This window comes from Bubalus kerabau, chromosome 13, assembly GCF_029407905.1.
Source record: "Bubalus kerabau isolate K-KA32 ecotype Philippines breed swamp buffalo chromosome 13, PCC_UOA_SB_1v2, whole genome shotgun sequence".
Taxonomy (NCBI): domain Eukaryota; kingdom Metazoa; phylum Chordata; class Mammalia; order Artiodactyla; family Bovidae; genus Bubalus; species Bubalus kerabau.
The window spans coordinates 23,203,289-23,224,332 of NC_073636.1; the positions used below are offsets into that span (position 1 = coordinate 23,203,289).

The window sequence follows — 21,044 nt, forward strand, 5'->3', positions numbered from 1 at the left end:
CGAAGTCGCTCAGTCGTGTCCGACTCTGCGACCCCATGGACGTAGCCTATGAGGTTCTTTGACCCATGGAATTTTCCACGCAAGAGTACTGGAGTGGGTTGCCATTTCCTTCTCCAGGGGGATCTTCCTGACCCAGGGATTGAACCCAGGTCTCCAGCACTGCAAGCAGACGATTTTACCACCTGAGCCACCAGGGATATGTAATTATTTAAAAAAAAATAAAACAAGGCAAAGCATTTTTAAAAATGCAAATTAATTTTAAAAAAATACTCCAGAATTCACCATCCAGAAATAGCTATTATTACTACTAAGTAAACATTCCAGATTTTTATAAATAGGTAGATAATAGATTTTGAAAGGATGGTTAGAACAATCAAAAATACTAAAATGGTGCAATACTGTTGGTTTTTTAAAAAATGTTAAACTTAGATTTACTTGGCTCTATAAAAGAAAGTGAAGCAAATAGATAAATTGAACTTCATATAAAATTTCCTTATCCCAACAGATATTATTTCCTTAAACTTCTACCTTTAATTGTGGAGATACTGAAGCACACAAAAAATCACTGAAAAGATCATCCTTCTAGTTCAGATGCTTTTAACTGTAACAGAATATTGCTAAAGCAATGGAGAATTATTGTTTTGCATAAGATGCTCAGAGGCTGTTCTGAGATGGGTTAACTTAGCAATGGTCAATCAATGGCGGTAGAGCATTATTGTCTTTCTTGTGGCTCTCTTGGTTTCTCTAGGCATGGTTGGCAGGTCACTGCAGTTGTTCCAGGGGTCATGGCCTAACACTTGAGTATCTGAAGACAGCAGGGGAGTACCTTTCAAGTAGAACATTCCCAGCCATCTCACAGAAAATTTCCTCTTCTGTTTTATTATCCTGACCTAAATCTATCCCAGACCTAAAGCGGTCTGTGGCTTAGGAGGTAGATTTATCTAAATTTTTTTTTTTTTTTTTTAGATTTATCTAAATTGACTTAGATATTCCATGTTCACCTCTGGGCTTGAAAATCTGAGGATGTGAGAGAGTGATTAGCCAAAGAAAACCAGGCTTTGTCTACAAGGAAGGATTTTATGTGCAATTACTATTTGGTGGCAAATTATTTTAACTATGTGCTTCACAGTCTATGTTGAGCTCCTGCTATGAAAGGCGAACAGTATCCCTGTGCTCTTCTCATTTCCTTCCATCCAGTTTGTTTTTAAAGATATTTATGTTGCGTTTTTCACGTCTGAGACATTCTCTTCTGTAAACAGTCCTCACAGTTGTTTTAGGGATTTGTTCTGTGTTTAATTTAAATTTGTTAGATGGTCACTACCTTTCACCACAGCTTCTCCATTGAGTTCTTTATATCATCTCAAATTGGCAGAGCTTTAGTATTCAGTAACTTTTTTTCAAGAATACGTTCTTCAGACCTGTATTCTCTGACTTTGTTCATAATGGAAAGTGTTTTCTTCTTGTCCTAATTTTTGAACTGAATCTTGGCTGTATATATTATTGGGTGACACTTTCTTTCCTTTAAGAATTCAGGCAGTGGACCTAGACTATTGCTGTGGGGAGGACCAGGGACAGTCCTACCCCACTGACCCCCGTGCAGTCTGCTAAGTTTAACTACAGTAAGTCTTGCTGTTGAACATGCTATGACTGAATTTTTCAGAACTCATTCCGCGCCCCCCCCCCCCCTTTTATTTTGTAGGCTCTTATGTTTAAATACATTTTCTGTTCTCCATTCATTGGATTTTCTACTGTAGGGACACAAGTTATACTTAACGTTTGATTATTGTTGTATGTAACTGTTAAATGTTCCTCTCTAAACCGCCCCCCCCACCCCCCTTTTTTTTTTGACTTTGCTGCGTGGCCTGTGTGATCTTAGTTCCCTGACCAGAGATTGAAGCCACAGCAGTGAAATCACCCAGTCCTAACCATTGGACTGCCAGAGAATTCCCTCTGAACACTTTAATATCTGCTGATTTTTCATTTGCATTACTATGATTTTTTTCATGCCCTTTTTAGAGCAATATTTTTATTCTCAAGAATGTATGCTTTTTCCCTTGCTGATTCTATTTTAGTTACTAATTCTGTTTTAGTTTTAAAATTACTTTGGTCCTACAATTCCTTAGTTTTTTTAACCATTTTGTTTTATCATCTCATTTTGTGCTTTGTTTGAACATACATTAGAATGAAGTTTTACTTAGCATGGAACAATTTGAGAAACACCTCTATGCTGAGTTGTATTTATTTGTAGGTTGAGAGTTTTGGTTCTCTTTTGCATTTTATGCTCTTTATGTTGTTTCCTTTTCGGCTATAGTTTCTTTGCCTTGCAACTTTTTCCTTTCTTGCTCATGTTTTTGAGGCTCTTTCTGGGTGTTTGCTCCTCTTTAGTTAAGACCATTTCGTGAATCTCTTCTCAACATTTTTGAGACTAGGGTTTGAGGACTAAGTGTCTCTTTCTGATTCCAGAGGAACTGTCAAGGGTGCAGTGTACAAGCTCAACTGGGACAGTATGCAGTTTTTGGTAGAACCCCAGGCTCAGCTCTCTTTTCTAATTCTTGATTAAATATCTTGTGCTAGATTTTAATCTCTTAACTGTGTGGGGATAGTTCACACACTTAAGAATACCCTCTGATTTTACATAATTCATTCCTAGCCTAGATTGTCTACTTCCAAACAGTCAGTACTCTCCCTTCCCCTAGCTTTGCCTGTTTCTGCTCTAAAGCCTGCACTACTCTTCAGGTAAAGAAAGAACAAATTAAATAGTCAGGAAAAACAAAAGAAAAGGTTATTTCTCTGCAGATTTGGGAGTTTTTGTGATATTTTCAGAATTTTAGCTAATTGGAAGTAGAATTATTAATAGCTGAATTCTATAGTTCAGTTCAGGGCAACTTCTGCTCTATTTCTAGAGTCTAATATTTCACTGCTTGCTTGTTAGTTTTTATTTAATGTATTATCTGCTTCTGCCATTCCCCCTGGAGAAGGAAATGGCAACCCACTCCAGTACTCTTGCCTGGAAAATCCCATGGATGGAGGAGCCTGGTAGGCTATAGTCTATGGGGTCGCAAAGAGTTGGACACTACTGAGCGACTTCACTCACTCACTCACTCACCATTCCCCCAGTTTGGGTTGCTGTTTGGTTTGTTGTTTTCACTGGTTTTTGTTTGATTTTTAATTGTTAACATTGGAAAAAATTGATGTGATTTTAAGTCACCATTTAAAGCCTTGGGAGTTACTGAGCATAGATCCTCTTTTCCTTAGTAGAAATTTAATTTCTAATATTAGGCTTCCTGATGAACTCTTCTTCACACTTAGTGATAATGAAATCTTTCCTACTTATGAGCACATCTTTGTTAATTTAGAACTTATCTGGGGAAATAACCTCAAGCACGATGTTGCATTCCTTTTAGAATTCACTTTCTGACTTACCCCAAACATTTCTTTCTACCAGTGTTTCTGTGATAACATGTGTATTCCTCAGACTCTGAGATATCTAATTCCTCTGTGTCGGAAGACAGGAACTTATTTCAAGCATTACCTCTACTGTCTTGTACTTTAATTTTGCTTTAATGATTTCTTTTCCCATTCCGGTTTGAATACTGGAAACATTGAATGTCTCTTAGTTGTTCATCATGCTCTAAATTTAGGGTAAAAACTCCTGTATTGTCCCTATCTTCTACAGGGAAAGTAGTTCATTCTGCAGCTGAAGATACTTTTAAGATGGAATCATTTTCTCTCCTTTCCTTTAAATCTTTCTTCTTTCCCCTACTCGTTCAAATTTTCTTTTTATAGTTTGTCATCATGGGTACCTTATTTATTTTTTTCTTTAAATTAAAGAAAAGTTTTTGTTTCAGCTAAGTTTCTTGGGAGGTATAGATAAAAATCTATTTTGTACTTGTTTAAGCCATTCCTTTCTGATCTATAAAAGTAGATCATCTCAGGGCTGCTTTAAGGATGAAATGAGATTTTATATACATATGTGTATTATAAGTTGCTACAATTCTGATTATTTTTATTGTTAATTATACACACTGATGTATTTGGGAGTGACACCAGTTGTCCTGACCTATAGCTTTACATAAAAATAGTGTTTATTTCCTTCTGGTTGTTGTTCTCTCTTTGCATAAAAATTTTATTCACTTATTAAACTTATTTTTTATGGAAATAATATACTTGATATGCAGTATTATATTAGTTTTGGGTGTACTATGTAGTGATTTGATATTTACATATATTATGAAATGATCACCATAAGTCCAGTAGCCATCTGTCCAGTGTTCTTGACAGTGTTATTGACCATGTTCCTTATGGTGTATCTTAAACCTACCTCCCTTTGTTTACTTATTTTATAACTGAAAGTTTTCACTCCCACCCTACTCTCTGCATCTGAATCTGTTTCCGTTTTGGTTTGTTTTGTTTTTTAGATTCCACATAAGAGTAAGGTCATATGGTGTTGTCTGTCTTTCTCTCTCTGACTTATTTAACTTAGCATAATACCATCTAAGTCCATTCATGTAAAATAGAAAGTTTTTTTTTTTTTTTTAATCGTTGAGTAATGTTACACAGGCACACACACAGCATCTTTATGCACTTAATCTATTGATGGCCAATTGGGTTACTTCTATATCTTGGCTATTGCAAATAATGCTTCAGTGAACGTTGTGCATATGTTGTTTCAAATTAGTGTTTTTGTTTTCTTTGGGTGAATACCCAGAAGTGAAACTGCTGGATAATAAGGCAGTTCTGTTTTTAATTTTTTGAGGAATCTTCATATTGTTTTCCATAATGGCTGAGCTAATTTGCAATCCCACCAACAGTTCACAAATGTTCTTTTTTCTACATCCTTTCCAGTACTTGTTATTTGTTGTCTTTTTGATGATAGGCATTCTGACAGGTGTGAGGTAGTATATCATTGTGGTTTTGATTTGCATTTCCCTGATTATTAATAATGTTGAGCATCTTTTCATATGTCTATTGGCCATCTGTATGTCTTCTTTGGAAAAATGTCTATTCATGTACTCTGCTCATTTTTTAATTTGTTTGCTTTTTGCATATTGAGTTATATGAGTTCTTTGCATATTTTGGGTATTAACTCCTTATCAGATGTGTTGTTTCCAAATATGGCTGTTTCATTTCCTTCACTGTGCAAAAGCTTTTCATTTTCAGTTTGATGTAGGCACATTTATTTATATTTGCCTTTGTTTCTCTTGCCTGAGAAGACATATCTAGAAAGAGTCTGTTAAAATCAATGTCAAAAGGCATACTGTCCATGTTTTCTTTTAGTTTTATGGTTTCGGGTCTTCTATTTAAGTCACTTTGAGTTTATTTTTGTATACAGTGTGAGAAGGTAGTCTGATTCTTTTGCATGTGGCTGTCCAGTTTTCACAACATTATTGATTGTAGAGAATATCTTTTCCCTTTTGATTCTTCTTGCCTCCTTTGTTGTAGATTAATTGACCTTATAGTATTAGTTGCTCAGTCGTGTTCTGACTCTTTGCAATCCCATGGATTCCATGGGATCCCACCAGGCTTGTCTGTCCATGGAGTTTTCCAGGCACAAATACTGGAGTTGGTTGCCATTTCCTCCTCCAGGAGATCTTCCTGAGCCAGAGATTGAACCCAGGTCTCCTGCATTGTAGGCAGTTTCTTTACTGTCTGAGCCACCAGGGAAGCCCAATTGACCCTATAAATATGGGTTTATTTCTGGATTCTGTTCCATTCTGCTGATCTCAGTGTCTGTTTCTGTGCTAGTACCATACTGTTTTGATTACCAACAGTTTGTAGTATAGTTTGAAATCAGAAACTGTGACATCTTCAGCTTTGTTTTTCTTTCTGAAGCTTGACTCTTTGCATAAAATTTTAAAGTGAAACTCATATTAACCATTTTACCAGATCTTTAAATATTCCTTCAGAACATACTTTTAAAATGACCATTACATGGTTGTATAATAATTTTTTCAACCACACCTGTGTTGTTGAACATTTAGATTATCTACAGTTTTTTTTTCTCATTGCAAATAGTAGCATAATAAACTATATTTGAACCTTCACTTGTTGGAGATGAAATTACTAGTCAGATACTATATCTACGGTTTCTAACTCTTACGTTTAAAATGGTCCATTGCATGTTTACTTCTCTTTAGCATTGTATGCTAGTGCTCATTTCACTGTAACTTGGGCAACATTGGGTCTTAAAATTAAAAATAAAAACCCAACAGTTTTGGTGTTAAAAAAATTTAGGTAATAGAATAATATTGCCATTAGTTCTTCAGTCCTTGGTTGCACATTTTTTGTTTTGTGCCTCATTGTTTCTTTTGTGAATTGCCCTTTGTATTGTTTCATAGCATGTTTATTTTTTCTTACTGATTTATCAGCATTTTAAACACTAAAATACAGAACATGTTAACTTATTTCTCAGTTTGTTTTTAGATTTTTAATGATTTTTAAATTGATGCAGAAGTATTTGAATTTGAATAGCTAAAACTACCTTTTCTGTTTCTGATTTTTACTTTGTTTTATGCTTAAAAAAGTCTTTCCTCCTTTAAATTTCAAATTTTAAAAAACATTTTCTTCAGCCTCTTAGATTATTTTAAATTTTAACTATAAAATAATCTGTTTCTTTTTTTTGTATAAGACATTTTTACTACATTATTAACCACTTTTTCTAGTATTATTAAATAATTTCCGTCTTTCCTGCTGATTTGGAATCCCATCTTTTTCGTATGCTAAGTATTTAGATGTAACTGAATATTTTCCTGAATTTTTTTTCCTGTTGTGTTAAAATCAGCCTCTCTCTTTAGTGTGAAAGTCATCACACTGCATTGATTCATATTTCACAGGCCTATATTGTAGATGTAATCTATTCACAATCTCTCCCAGTGAACATTTACAATCTCAGCATATATTTCCTGGTGTATTACATAGGACCAAAGTGGTGTATTATTCCATTATGTCTTACATACATTCATGTTTTCATACCTATACATGTATACTTTAGTTTTTACTCTTCTGTTCTCTCCATGATTGTAGCTGTTGTTTGTGAGTGTGTTATTCTCTCAGTTGTGTCCAGCTCTTTGCAACCCCATGAACTGTAGCCCACCAGGCTCCTCTGTCCATGAGACTCTTCCAGGCAAGAATACTGGAATGGATTGCCATTCCCTTCTCCAGGGGTCTTTCCGATCCAGGGATTGATCCGAGTCTCCTGCATTGTAGGCAGATTCTTGACTGAGCCACCAGGGAAGCCTCGTAGAGATTGTTCATCTTGTTTTTCAGCGTCGTTCTCTATAAAATATATATAAAATTATCCCAGCTCTTGTACCCTTGATGAATAAAGCCCAGTATGGGAAGTAGAACATGAAAAAGGATGGAGAGGCTCCTGTATTACCTTTATGGGAGAAGAGTATTGATATAGAACTTACTGCAGTCAAGGATCATATTTATAAACTAGATTGTATAGTTATATTTGTTATTTTGGTGAATACAAAAATTCCAGTATGAGTTACTTTTAATTTCTACTTTCATTAACTCCCATTACCTGGTTGTGAATTCTGGTTTTGTTTGAATTATCTACTATTCCTTGGTAAACCACATGATGACTTTTAGTGGTATACATTTTTTAGTGGTTAGGGCTCAGCACAATTTGTCTTGCCTTCACATGGTATCAGCTGGGCTTAATCATGAGTCTACTCTCAGCTGGTGGCTGGCTGAGTGATGTAAGATAGTCTTATTTACATGTCTCAATTGACATGCTGCTGACTGTAGGCTGGGGTTAACCCCAGTTCTTCTCCATGGGGCCTCTTTTTCTGCCTAGCCTCTCTATCAGGAAACTGTGAACTGACTCTCTACATGATGACTAGAAACTAAGGCGGCAAAGGTGAAAGCCATAGAGGGCTTCTCAAAGCTCTTGGCTCCTCAACTTCTATATGACATCCTCATAGAAAAAATTAGAGGCATGGTTCCTTATGATCTGTCACAGGTAAAACAACTTCATAGTAACAAAGTTTCCTAAAAACTCTGAATAAAAACTGTTACTTTTATTTTACATTTTCTTTTTCTAAAGTATTAACCTTGCTATAGAGAGGTATCTTATATACTTAAATCAGTAATTAAAAAGGGACAGTAGTCTTAGGTATTATAGTAAAACATCTATCCTTTATTTGTACACATTTTGTTTTGCTGATATGCTCTCTCTCCTAGGGCAGGGCCAGTGGTATTATTCTTTCATGCTTTGAATAGATTAAGTGCTCTGAATGGTTAAACTTAAGTACTATGAGAAATAAGTTCAATTAACTCAGTTCAGTTCAGTTCAGTCGCTTAGTCGTGTCCGACTCTTTGAGACCCCATGAATCGCAGCACGCCAGGCCTCCCTGTCCATCACCAACTCCCGGAGGTCACTCAGACTCAGGTCTATCGAATCAGTGATGCCATTTCCAGCCATCTCATCCTCTGCCGTCCCCTTCTCCTCCTGCCCCCAATCCCTCCCAGCATCAGAGTCTTTTCCAATGAGTCAACTCTTCGCATGAGGTGGCCAGAGTACTGGAGTTTCAGCTTTAGCATCATTCCTTCCAAAGAGATCCCAGGCTCATCTCCTTCAGAATGGACTGGTTGGATCTCCTTGCAGTCCAAGGGACTCTCAAGAGTCTTCTCCAACACCACAGTTCAAAAGCATCAATTCTTTGGTGCTCAGCTTTCTTCACAGTCCAACTCTCACATCCATCCATGACCACAGGAAAAACCATAGCCTTGACTAGACGGACCTTTGTTGGCAAAGTAATGTCTCTGCTTTTGAATATGCTATCTAGGTTGATCATAACTTGCCTTACAATACACTTACCTACTGATTCAAACAATTGAGAACAATTTGGTTAAAGTATTTTGATGTTAAATAAAGTTGGGCTCCTAATATGTAGTTAATTTCTTATTAATTCTTTTTGTATTTCAATTCATCAGTTTTAGCAGAGATAACTGATTTGTCTATTTTTTGAGTAAACATCAAAAAGAATTTCTTGTCTGAGTTTCTGTGCACTGGTTTGTAGTTTATGGGCCATAGAATTTAATGCATGGTGTTGGAGAATCTGATACCATTATGAGGTGATAGTGCATGTCAAAGTGTATAGAAATTTTAAAGTACTATTTATGAAATCTATACAACAGCATTTGGTATTTTTAATAGGACAAAAATAGTTTGTCAGATACAAATGTAGACTTCAATTCGTCTTTTAGGTTGGTCAAGGATAAGAAAACAAATCACCTTAATATAACTTACAGTAGTAGTACTATATATTGTAATATATAGTAATAGATGTAGTAATACCATCATATATTACTAGTATTTTTTATATATAAAATGATATCTGATTAGAAGTGAGTTTGGTTTTTTTGACAAGCATTTATTAATATTTTAAATTACTTGAATGTAATTATAAAGAAATATCATCTTTATTATGTGTATATCAGTTATAATTTAAATTTAAATTGTATTTTACTTCTGTTCATTTTTAGAAATATAAAGAAAAGGACAAACACAAACAAAAACATAAGAAGCAACCAGAACCATCACCTGCATTGGTTCCTTCCTTGACTGTTACTACAGAAAAAGTAAGTTTTAAATGTCATATTTTGATTTACATAATAACTAGTTTTGTGCTGACTTTTACCTTTTAACTAGTTATATGCTGCATTTTGAAAATACTTGAATTGTCCTGGTTCCTCCTAACCAATTTTACATCTCTGAGACTACATCAAGCACGTTGATTTTCCCTCTCTTAGTCCTTTATCCTATCTTCACTTTATTCTATGCTTATTTCTTAAGAATGTTGAGAAGTAGGTGACATCATTGACATGTATATTTTGGGCTGTGCAGTTGGCTTCTTCCATCTGTGACTTTGAATTCTGGCTTCAACGCTTACAGACTGAACTCTTTAGGTTAATTAACCTCTTTGTAACTCAGTTTTATTGTTCGTAAAGTGAGGGGAGATAATTGTTGGAATTGAATGAGATAACGCATTTAAAGCAGTTAGAACAATATCTGGTTCATAGTAAGTATTACTTAGTAAATGTTAAATATTACTAAGGTTATTATCATGTAGTTAACATGAAAGCAAGTGGAGACAGGGACAGGCAGCTGGGATTACTGTGAAAGGAGGGTGAGGGGGTTGCAGTAGGAGAAGAGGCCAGTGTGAGAGGCCAGTCTTGTAAGACTGTATAAGCCAGTGGAAGGTTTTTAATTTGAGTGAAAAATGAGCCATTAGAGTTTTAAGCTGAGATGTAACATGGTCTTAACTTAGGTTTTATAAGAACCTACGGCTACTGGACTATAGAGAGTCAAGAGTGAAAGGAAGACTCTCTATGGACTATAGAGAGTCAAGAGTGAAAGGAAGGAGGCCATTAGGAGGTTATTGCAGTAATCCAGAAAGGGATGGTGGTGACACTAGAGGATTTTGACTTGTATTTCTTCAGTGACCTATACATACGTTAAACATCTTTTCATGTGAATATTAGCTATTTATTTATTTATTTTGGTGAAGTGTCCACATCTATCCACCACCTCTCCCTTTTTATTGATTTATTACCGAGTTTTGTGAAGCATTATGTGTTGCGGGTGCAAGTCATTTATCAGATACATATGTTTTCTTTTAAAAGTTTTATATTTTTATCTTTTACATTTAGGTCTGTGATCCATTTTGGGTTAATTTTTGTGTATGACGTGAGTTATACATCAAAGTCCACTGATTTGAATATTGATAATTCAGTTTTTCCTGAGCCATTTTTAGAACAGATTGTCCTTTCTTTATTAAATTACCTTTACCTCCATTTGTTGAGAGTCAGTTGACCATCTGTATATGGGCCTATTTCTAGACTCTAATTCTGTTCCATACCACACAATCTTGATTACTATAGATTTATAATGATGCTTGAGGTCAGATAGGGTCCACCTTCCAAGATTGTACTCTTTCAGAGTTGTTTGGCCTATTCTAGGGTCTGTGCATTTGTATATGGATTTCAGAATTAGATTGTCAGCTTTTAGAAATAAAACTGCTGGTATTTTGAATCAAACTGCAGTGAATCTACAGATCGTTTGAGGGGGAGTATTAATACCTTAATAATACTGAGTTTTCTGATCTGTGAACATTGTGTTTGTGTCAGTGGACATTTAGATTGCTTCCATGATTTACCAGTTGAAAATAGTGCTGCTGTAAACTTTGGGGTGCATGTGTCTTTTTGAATTAGTTCTTACTGTCTGTTCTGGATATTTGCCCAGAAGTGGGATTGCTGGATCCATATGATAGTTCTATTTTTAGTTTTTTGAAGAACCTCTATAGTATTTCCCGTAGTGGCTGTACCAGTTTACATTCCCACTGACAGTGTAGGGGAGGGTTCCCTTTTTTCAGTACCTTCTCCAGTGTTTATTATTTGTTAACTTTTTGATAGCCATTCTGATCAGTGTGAAGTGATAATTTATCATGATTTTGATTTGCATTTCTCTAATTATTGGCAATATTGAACATCTTTTCATGTGCCTTTTGGCCATTTGTATGTCTTCTTTCGAGGTGTCTACTTAGGTCTTCTGCCCATTTTTTAATTGTATTTTTCAGGTATTGAGTTGTGTGAGTTGTGTTTTTGCTGACTGTACAGAGCTTCTCCATCTTTGGCTGCTAAGTATATAATCAGTCTGATTTCAGTATTGACCATCTGGTGATGTCCATGTGTAGCGTCATCTCTTCTGTTGATGGAAGAGGATTTTTGCTTTGAGCAGTGCATTCTCTTGGCAGAACTATGTTAGCCTTTGCCCTGCTTCATTTTGTACTCCAAGTCCAAACTTGCCTGTTTTCCAGGTGTTTCTTGACTTCGTACTTTTGCATTTCAGTCCCCTATAAAGAAAAGGACATCTTTTTTTGGTCTTTGTTCTAGAAGGTCTTGTAGTTCTTCATAGAACCATTCAACTTCAGCTTCTTCAGCATTACTGGTTGCCGTATAGACTTGGATTACTGTGATATTGAATGATTTGCCTTGGAAACGAGCAGAGATCATTCTGTTGTTTTTGAGATTATACCCAAGAACTGCATTTAGGCCTCTTTTACTGACTATAAGGGGTACTCCATTTCTTCTAAGGGATACTTTGCCCACAGTCGTAGATATAATGATCATCTGAGTTAAATTTGCCCATTCCAGTCCATTTTAGTTCACTGATTCTTAACATGTCAATGTTTGCTCTTGCCATCTCCTGTTTGACCACTTCCAATTTACCTTGATTCGTGGACCTAACATAACAGGTTCCTATGCAATATTTGTTCTTCACAGTATCGGAGTTGACTTCCATCAGCAGTCATGTCCACAACTGGGCTTTGTTTTCGCTTTGGCTCCATCCCTTCATTGTTTCTGGAATTATTTTCCAGTCTTCTCCAGTAGCATATTGGGTACCTACTGAGGTGTTCATGTTTTAGTGTCATATCTTTGACAGCTTACAGTGAATGGTATCAGATTCGTTATCTCAGAAGATTAAACTTCAGGACCAGGAACCAGGCTTGATCACTCAAGAGCTTTTGTATTGCAGAGTTTTATTTGAGTATAAAAAGGGACAGAGAAAGCTTCTGACAAAGACATCAGAAAGGGGATGGAGAGTGCACCCCTCGCTAGTGTTAGCAAGGGAGTTCTATACTTTTTTAATTGGTTATTACAATAAATCAAAGAATGTCTCAAGTTTGTGAAAATTTTACCAAACCCCGTCCCACAATTTACATTTTAGGATAATAGGATTACAATTTAACAGTATTTAGATCCTACCAGACCCATCCCCATAAAATACATTCTAATAAATTGGGATTAATCACAAGGTTTTCAGGAAGGAGAAACTGTCCTCAAGCAGGGTACATTGTTGTTATATAATCCCTAGTACAGAGTTTAAACTGAATTGTGTAATCATCAGTTCCAGGCTTAAAGAAAAAAAAAAAAAAACTTAGTTTTATGTGACTAAGAATGTAGAGGGGGAAAAAAAAAGTTTGTCCTTTCCTCCTCCTGTAGAACCCCAACCCCTTTCTCCTCCTCGGTGACCCTGGACTTCTTATCAACCTGCCTAAGAATTGACTCTCATCTTTTTGCCTTTTCATACTGTTCATGGGCTTCTCAATGCAAGAATACTGCAGTGGTTTGCCATTCCCTTCTCTAGTACCACATTTGGCAGAACTCTCCACCATGACCCTTCTGTCTTGGGTGGCCCTGCACTGCATGACTCATACGTTCATTCAGTTAGACAAGGAGTTTTATAAACTCTTTATAAAGAGTTTTATAGTTTTCTATTATACATTTAAGTTTGTAGTCCATTTTGAGTTCATTTTTATAAGGGATATGTGTTCTGTGTCTAGATTCCTTTTTTTTGGTTTTATGTGCATATTTAATATTCTAGCACCATTTGTTGAAAAGCTTGTCTGTATTTCATTGTATTACTTTTGTGATCAGTTGACAGTAGTTGTGTGGATCTATTTCTGGGCTCTCTGTTCCATTGATCTATTTGTCTATTCTTTCATCAATACTGTGATGTCCTAATTACTGTAACTTTATAGTGAGTCTGAAATTGAGTTAATATCAGTGCTCCAACTTGTCTTTCAATATTACGTTGGCTATTTTGGGTCTTTTGTTTCTTCTTGTGTGGAATCAATTTCTCAATAGTCACACACACACACACACACAAAAATGCTGGAATTTTGATTCAGAATGTTCAGAATCTGTAGATGAAGTTGGGACATTTTGATGATGATATTGGCAACTTATCTATCTATGAAGTTGGAAAAATTCTCCATTTACTTAGTTCTTTAATTTTGTTCATCAAAGTTTTGTTTCTTCCTCATACAGACCTTCTACATATTTAGTTAGATTTAACCTAAGGATTTATAATTTGAAATTCAACTTGTTTCTTCCTGCTATTTAGGAAACCAGTTTCCTTTTTTACGTTAACCTTATTCTGAAACCTTGCTATAATCACTTTTTTTTTTTTAAGGCTTGTTGCTTTCATTTTAGTGTGAAGTAAATTTGTATATCAAAGGAAAAAAAATCGGGTGATGGTTGAATAGGTAGCATTTTTCCTTTCTCAGTGTCACATAACATAATCGAACATATGTAATTAACATGTTTTAGACTTAACTAAATACAGTGTTTTCTTTTTCCCTCATTGTTTTTTAAATTGTTTTCCCATTTATTACAAAATGTTGAGCAGAGTTCTGTGTGCTATATAGTAGGTTCTAGTTGGTGATTTGTTTAACTATAACAATGTTGTCTGTGTCAATCCCAGACTCCCGTATAGTTAATTGTTCTTTATTGGGAACTGCTCGCAGATGAGAGGATCTCATTGGATGCCATATCTTAAAATGCATCTTTGTGATAAAAGGAGGTAGAAGAATGAGACTGGTTTATGGAAATAGGCAAGAATATAGGCTTCTGGAACAGTTTGGAGGTTCCTTAGAAAATGAAGACTAGAGTTACCATATGACCCAGTAATCCTACTTCTGGGCATGTATCTGGAGAAAAACTTTGTTTGAAAGTATACATGTACTCATTGTCCATTGAAAGACCTTTTAGAACTAACACCAAAGAAAGATGTCCTTTTCATTATAGGGGACTTGAATCCAAAACTATGAAGTTGAGAGATACCGGCAGTAACAGGAAAGTTTGGACTTGGAGTACAAAATGAAGTAGAGCAAAGGCTAACAGAGTTCTGCCAAGAGAATGCACTGGTCAAAGCAAAAACCCTCTTCCATCAACACAAGAGATAACTCTACACATGGACATCACCAGATGGTCAACAATGAAATCAGATTGATTATATTTTTAGCAGCCAAAGATGGAGAAGCTGTGTATGGTCAGCAAACACAAGACTAGGAGCTGACTGTGGCTCAGATCATGAACTCCTTATTGCCAAATTCAGACTTAAATTGAAGAAAGTAGGGAAAACCACTAGACCATTCAGATATGATCTAAATCAAACCCCTTACGGTTATACAGTGGAAGTGACAAATAGATTCAAGGGATTAGATTTGATAGAGTTCCTAAAGAACTATGGACGGAGGTTTGTGACATTGTACAGGAGGCAATGATCAACACCATCCCCAAGAAAAAGAAATGCAAAAAGGCAAAATGATTGTCTGAGGAGGCCTTACAAATTGCTGAGAAGAGAAGAGAAAAGAGAAGCTAAAGGCAAAAGAGTAAAGGAAAGATACACCGTTTGAATGCAGAGTTCCAAAGAATAGCAAGGAGAGATAAGAAGCTGAGCGCTGAAAAATTGATGCTTTTGAACTGTGGTGTTGGAGAAGACTCTTCAGAGTCCCTTGGACTGCAAGGAGATCCAACCAGTCCATCCTAAGGCAAATCAGTCCTGAATATTCATTGGAAGGACTGATGCTGAAGCGGAAACTCCCAATACTTTGGCCACCTGATGTGAAGAACTGACTCGTTGGAAAGGACCCTGATCTTGGGAAAGATTGAAGGTGGGAGGAAAGGGGAAGACAGAGAATGAGATGGTTGGATGGCATCACTGACTCAATGGACTTGAGTTTGTGAAAGCTCCGGGAGTTGGTGATGGACAGGGAAGCTTGACCTGCTGCAGTCCATGGGATCACAGAGAGTTGGACACAACTGAGCAACTGAACTAAAGGGAACATTTCATGCAAAGATGGGCACAATAGAGGATCGAAATGGTATGGACCTAATAGAAGCAGAAGATATATCAAGAAAATGTGGCAAGAATTCACAGAAGAACTATACAAAAAATATCTTAATGACTCAGATAACACGGTGGTGTGATCACTCACCTAGAGCCAGACATCCTGGAGTCCGAAGTCAAGTGGCCCATCGCTATGAACTAAGCTAGTGGAGGTGATGGAATTCCTGTTGAGCTATTTCAAGTCCTAAAAGATGATGCTGTTAAGGTACTATACTCAATATACCAGTAAATTTCGTAGACTCAGCAGTGGCTACAGGACTGGAAAAGGTCAGTTTTCACTCCAATCCCAAAGAAAGGCAATGCCAAAGACTGCTCAGACTACCACCCATTTGCACTCATCTCACACGCTAGCAAAGTAGCACTCAACATTCTCCAAGTGAGTCTTCATCAGAAAGTGAGAGAGTTCCTGAAAAACCTCTGCTTTTGCTTTGACTATGCCAAAGCCTTTGTGTGGATCACAGGAATAAAGAGGTAGTAGACAATTGGTATAATTTCTTCCTTAAGTGTTTCGTAGAATTGACCAGTGAACCCATCTGAACCTGGTGCTTTCTGTATTTTGTTGGGTGTGGTTCATTATTGATTCAATTTCTTTAATAGCCGTAGGCCTGTTCAGATTGTCTCTTTTGTTATATGACTTCTAACAGTTGTGTCTTTCAAGAAATTGATCAGTTGTCAGTACGTTATCGAATTTGTGAACATAGAGTTGTTCATAATATTCTTTGATTATCCTTTAATGGCCAAGAGGTGTGTAGTTAATTGTTCTCTCTTTCATTTCTGATATTAGCAGTTTGTGTCCTCCCTTTTTTTTCTTAGTTGTCCTGGCTAGAAATTTATCAATTTTATATATCTTTCCAAATACCAGCTTTTGGTTCCATTGGTTTTTCTCTGTTGATTTTCTGTTTTCATTTCATTGATGTGTGCTTTTTCATTTTATCTTTCCTTCTGCTTATATTTGATTTAATTTGCTTTTTGTTTCTCTTTTCCTAAAGAACAGGGTAAGGTTATTCATTTAAGATCTTTTTTTTCTAATACAGCATTCAACGCTGGGGATTTTCTGGCAGTCCAGTGGTTAAGACTTCACCTTCCAATTCAGAGGGTGCAGTTTCAGTCCCTGCTTGGGGTGCTAAGATCCCACATGCTTCGTGGCCAAAAAATCAAAAACATAAAAGAAAAACAGTATTTGTAAGAAATTTAGTAAAGACTAAAAAAAGTCCTAAAAGATGATGCTGTTTAGGACATTATAAGATTTCTATTTAGGATTTGTTGAAGTGTGTTTTATGGTGCACAGTGTGATCTGTTTTGGTGAATGAATGTGCCATGTGAGTCTGAGAAGAATATTTGTTTTGCTATTACTGGATACAGTAGTCTGTAGATGTCAGTTATATCCACCTGATTAATGATGTTGGTCAGTTCAAGTATGTCCTTACTGAGTTTTTGCCTACTGGATTAGTCCAGTTCTGATAGAGAGATGTTAAAATCTCTACTTACAGGAGTGGTTTCATCTCTTGTAATTCTGTCAGTTTTTGCCTCATGTATTTTGATGTCAGGCAGAAACACATGAAAGACTTCTGTGTTATCTTGTAGTCTTGATAACTTTATTGGTGTATAATGTCAGTTTTTATTGCTGTTAACTTTCCTTGCTCTGAAGTCTGTTCTGTCTGAAATATAGCTATTCTTGGATTGTTCAGATTAGTGATTGTGTGGCATATATTCTTCCATTTATTGATTTTTTTTTTTTTTACATCCAGTGATTTTTAATCACATTGTCTCTATATTTACTACACTTGAGTCTTGTTTTTTGATTCACTCTGACTATTCCTATCTTTTAATTGGTATATTTAGACCATTTATGTTTAGAGTGATTTGTTGATACAGTTTAGGTTGGTATCTACAAAAGCAGATTACTTTGTTGTTGTTGTTGTTCTTGGTCTTTGTTCCTGTTTTTTGTCTTTAACATGTTATCTCCCTTGTGTGGTTTTTTGTGGATGTTTTATATGATTTCTTTTTGTCTCAATTCCTAACATATCAGTTGTTGTTTTTTTTTCCTCTTTCCTGGTTGTCCTCATGTTTGTAGTCTGTCTTTACAGTGTATCTAAGGCTACATTCAATAACACTGTACTATTTCATGGTAGTACAAGTATCTTATAATAACAAAGTATTCCTCATTTCTACCTCCTGTCTTTTCTGTCAATACTGTTATTCATTTCACTTACACATGGCATACATAGCATATGAATATATAACTATATATCAAATATATCATTGAACAAACTATTAAAATCAATTAAGAATAAGAAAAATCAATTACTTTACCTTCATTGATTCATTCTCTGATGTGCTTCTTCCTATAAATCCATGTTTCTGACCTGTTTCATTTTCCTTCTCTGAAGAATTTTTCACATTTATTGCAAGGCAGGGCTACCAGTAACAAATTACCTCCGTTTTTGTCTTTGTCTTTCACTCTTATAGTCTAATTTTGCAGTGTGCAGAATTTTAGTTTTCTTTTTTTCTTCAACACCGAATATTTTACATCACTCCGTTGTTTGCATTGTTCCTGAAGAGAAGTCAGTTGTAATTCTTTTCTTTGCTCCTTTGTAGGTAAAGCTGTCCACCTTGTGGGTTCTTTGAGAGTGTTTTCCGTTACCTTTGATTTTCTACATTGTCAGTATGATGTCCCTATGTTCTTTTGTTTGTTTGCTTGCTTTTTGGCCTTTATCTTTCTTGGTATTCTCAGAGTTTCTTGGATCTGTCATTGGGTTTCTGACTTTAATTTGGTTAAATTCCTAGTCATTATTCCTTCAAAATCACTTCTGTTCCTTTCTTTTCCTTCTGTTACTCCCACTACAACTGTGTTTACACCTTTTATAGTTGTCTTGTGATTCTTGGATATTGTTCTTTGTTTCTTAGTTGTTTTTTCTCTTGACTTCGTTTTTCGAAGTTTCTAGTTTCATGTCCTCAAGCTCTGAGATGCTTTTCTTAGCCTTGCCCAGTGTGCTAATGAGTACATCAAAGTCTTCATTTTTGTTATAGAGTTTTTGATCTCAAAGATTCTTTAATTTTTTCTTAGAGTTTCTTTTTCATTTTTTGCTTACAATATCCATCTGTTGTTGCATGCTGTTTTTTACATTAAAACCTTTAACATACTAATCATAATTTTAAAATTCCTGGGCTGGTAATTGCCACAATCCTGCCATATCTGTCTCTGGTTCTGATGTTTGTTTATTCTTTTCATGCTGTATATGTGTCTTTTAGTGTGCCTTATAGTTTTTTGTGAAAAGATGTGTATGAAATACTGGATAAAAGCAAGTATGAAAAGTAGGCCTTTTTAAATAATGTGATGTTAAGAGAGGCAGAAAGCATTCTATATTCCTGTGGTTAGTTCTCAGTCTTTTGGTGAGCCTGTACTCCTGGACTGTGAACCACGAGTGATTCTCACCCCCTACCCTGCTTTGGTGGGACAGGATCAGGTGGGGATTGTAGTTGGATATTTCCCTTCCTCCACCTACTTGAAGCTCTGATACAACTCCAGCAGATGATGCTCTGGTAGGGTAGATTCCTGAGAACAGGTCTTACTAAGAAGAATAGAATACCTTAGCATTTTTCAGAATCTTTCCTTCCCCCCTTCCCTAATGAAAGCATGCATGTATTTTTTCTTCTGGTATTCACTATCAAGACTTGGGTAGGTATCCTGGAGGTGAAACTTGAAAACTTTGAGGGCTTCCCTATGATTGAGTCCTGAGTGTTTTTCTCTCTCAGACTTGAACACACTGAACCTTCTGCAATTTGTTAGTCACACTTGAGGTTTTCCTACTCCGATATTGGTTGCCGTGGAGATTTCTGTTTGGCTATGCTGTGATCCTCTGTATCCGTCTGTCACAATTTGGGGGTTTGCCCTCTGGCCTGACTTCTCTGATGCATCAAAAAAAAGTTACTAACTTTTCAGTTTCTTATGCTTTTTACTTGTTAGGATGGGATGAAGGCTTCCCATCCAAAGTTCCTTATTAAATGCTGACTAGAATCTAGAAGTGCTAGTATGGACATTTAAGGCTAAAAGCTTTGTTCTAAGCACCACTTACAAATTATGATATTGGCATTTTGTATTTTCATTTTACTTATTTGAACAAATATCTTATGGCTTCCTTTTGATTTCTTGTTTGACTGTAGGTTACTTAGAAGCATTTCATTTACTGTTGAAATGTTTTAGAAATTTTTCACATCTTGTTGATTTCTCATTCAATATCTTTGTGTTATAATTCATTTTCAATTTTTTTTTTTTAAATGACACAGAACATGGATTATCGGTTTTTATGTGTGCTTTTTCAAAAGAATATTTATTTGTTCTGCTCTTATGAAAATTTTCTATAAATGTGAATGAATCATGAATTAGGTCAAGTTGACTTACATTGCTAGTTCTTTATGTCCTTTATTTATATTTTTATATTTTTATTCTACTTGTTCGATTATTGAGAAAAGGAAATGAACCTCTCTTACTATAACTGTACATTTTGTTATTTCTTTGTTTTTTTCTCTTCAGTTTTTGCTTCATTTATTTTGCAGGTCTCTTATTAGTTACAGAACATTTAGGATTCTTATATCCTCTTGATGAATAAACATCTTTATCCTGGTAATATTCCTTGTTTGAAATGTACTTTGATATTAATGTTATGAATTCAGATTTCTTTGAATTAGTGTCAGATTGCTATGTCTTTCCCATGCTTTTAATATCTTTCTGTATTTATTGTTTAAATGGGTTTTTTTTGTAGGCAACATGAAGTCTTGAATTTCTTTTTTCACTGTTATAATCTCTGCCTTTTAATGGGAGTGTTCAGGTAATTTGCATGTAATGTGATTATTGATATGGTTGTATTTAAATCTATCCTTTGTTAATCCTTTTTAATTTGCCCATCATTTTTCATTTTCTTTCTTTTTCCTCATTGACCATTTTTGGTGATTCCATTGTGGCTGATTAGTAATAATTCTTCATTGTGTTATTTTTATTGGTTGCTTTAGGGTTTATACATCTTTAGCTTGTCAGAGTCTGCTTTCAAGAGATATTACACTATTTCACATACCACATAAGAACCTTGTAACTATATACTTCCATTCCTACCCTTTTTTCTTTGGACCTGTTTCTGTGATGTTTTAAAATTATTGCATATTTTATGAACCTCACAATTGTTACTATTTTTACTCTAAATCATCGGTTACTTTAAAAAGAGACTTAAGTAATTAAAAAAACCTTCTGTATTTATCCATGTAGTTATTGTTTCTAGTGCTCTTAATTTGTGTACATTCACATTTGCATTGTTGTTGTCCTCCTTCCTAAAAGACCACCTGC

At 35.5% G+C, this 21,044-nt stretch overlaps 1 protein-coding gene across 7 annotated transcripts in view; it reads left to right on the top strand.

Annotated features, from left to right (window-relative positions):
- The window catches only part of MLLT10 (MLLT10 histone lysine methyltransferase DOT1L cofactor), a 212,590-nt gene that overhangs the window by 115,623 nt on the left and 75,923 nt on the right, over nucleotides 1-21,044 (top strand). For all 7 annotated transcript variants that reach the window (XR_008701429.1, XR_008701428.1, XM_055543773.1 and 4 more), the window contains exon 9: nucleotides 9,496-9,591. Coding sequence is in view for 5 of the 7 variants with exons in the window: in XM_055543773.1 (XP_055399748.1) it covers nucleotides 9,496-9,591 (96 nt within the window). In the remaining 2 variants the exon portion in view is untranslated. The remainder of the gene's footprint in view (nucleotides 1-9,495; nucleotides 9,592-21,044) is intronic.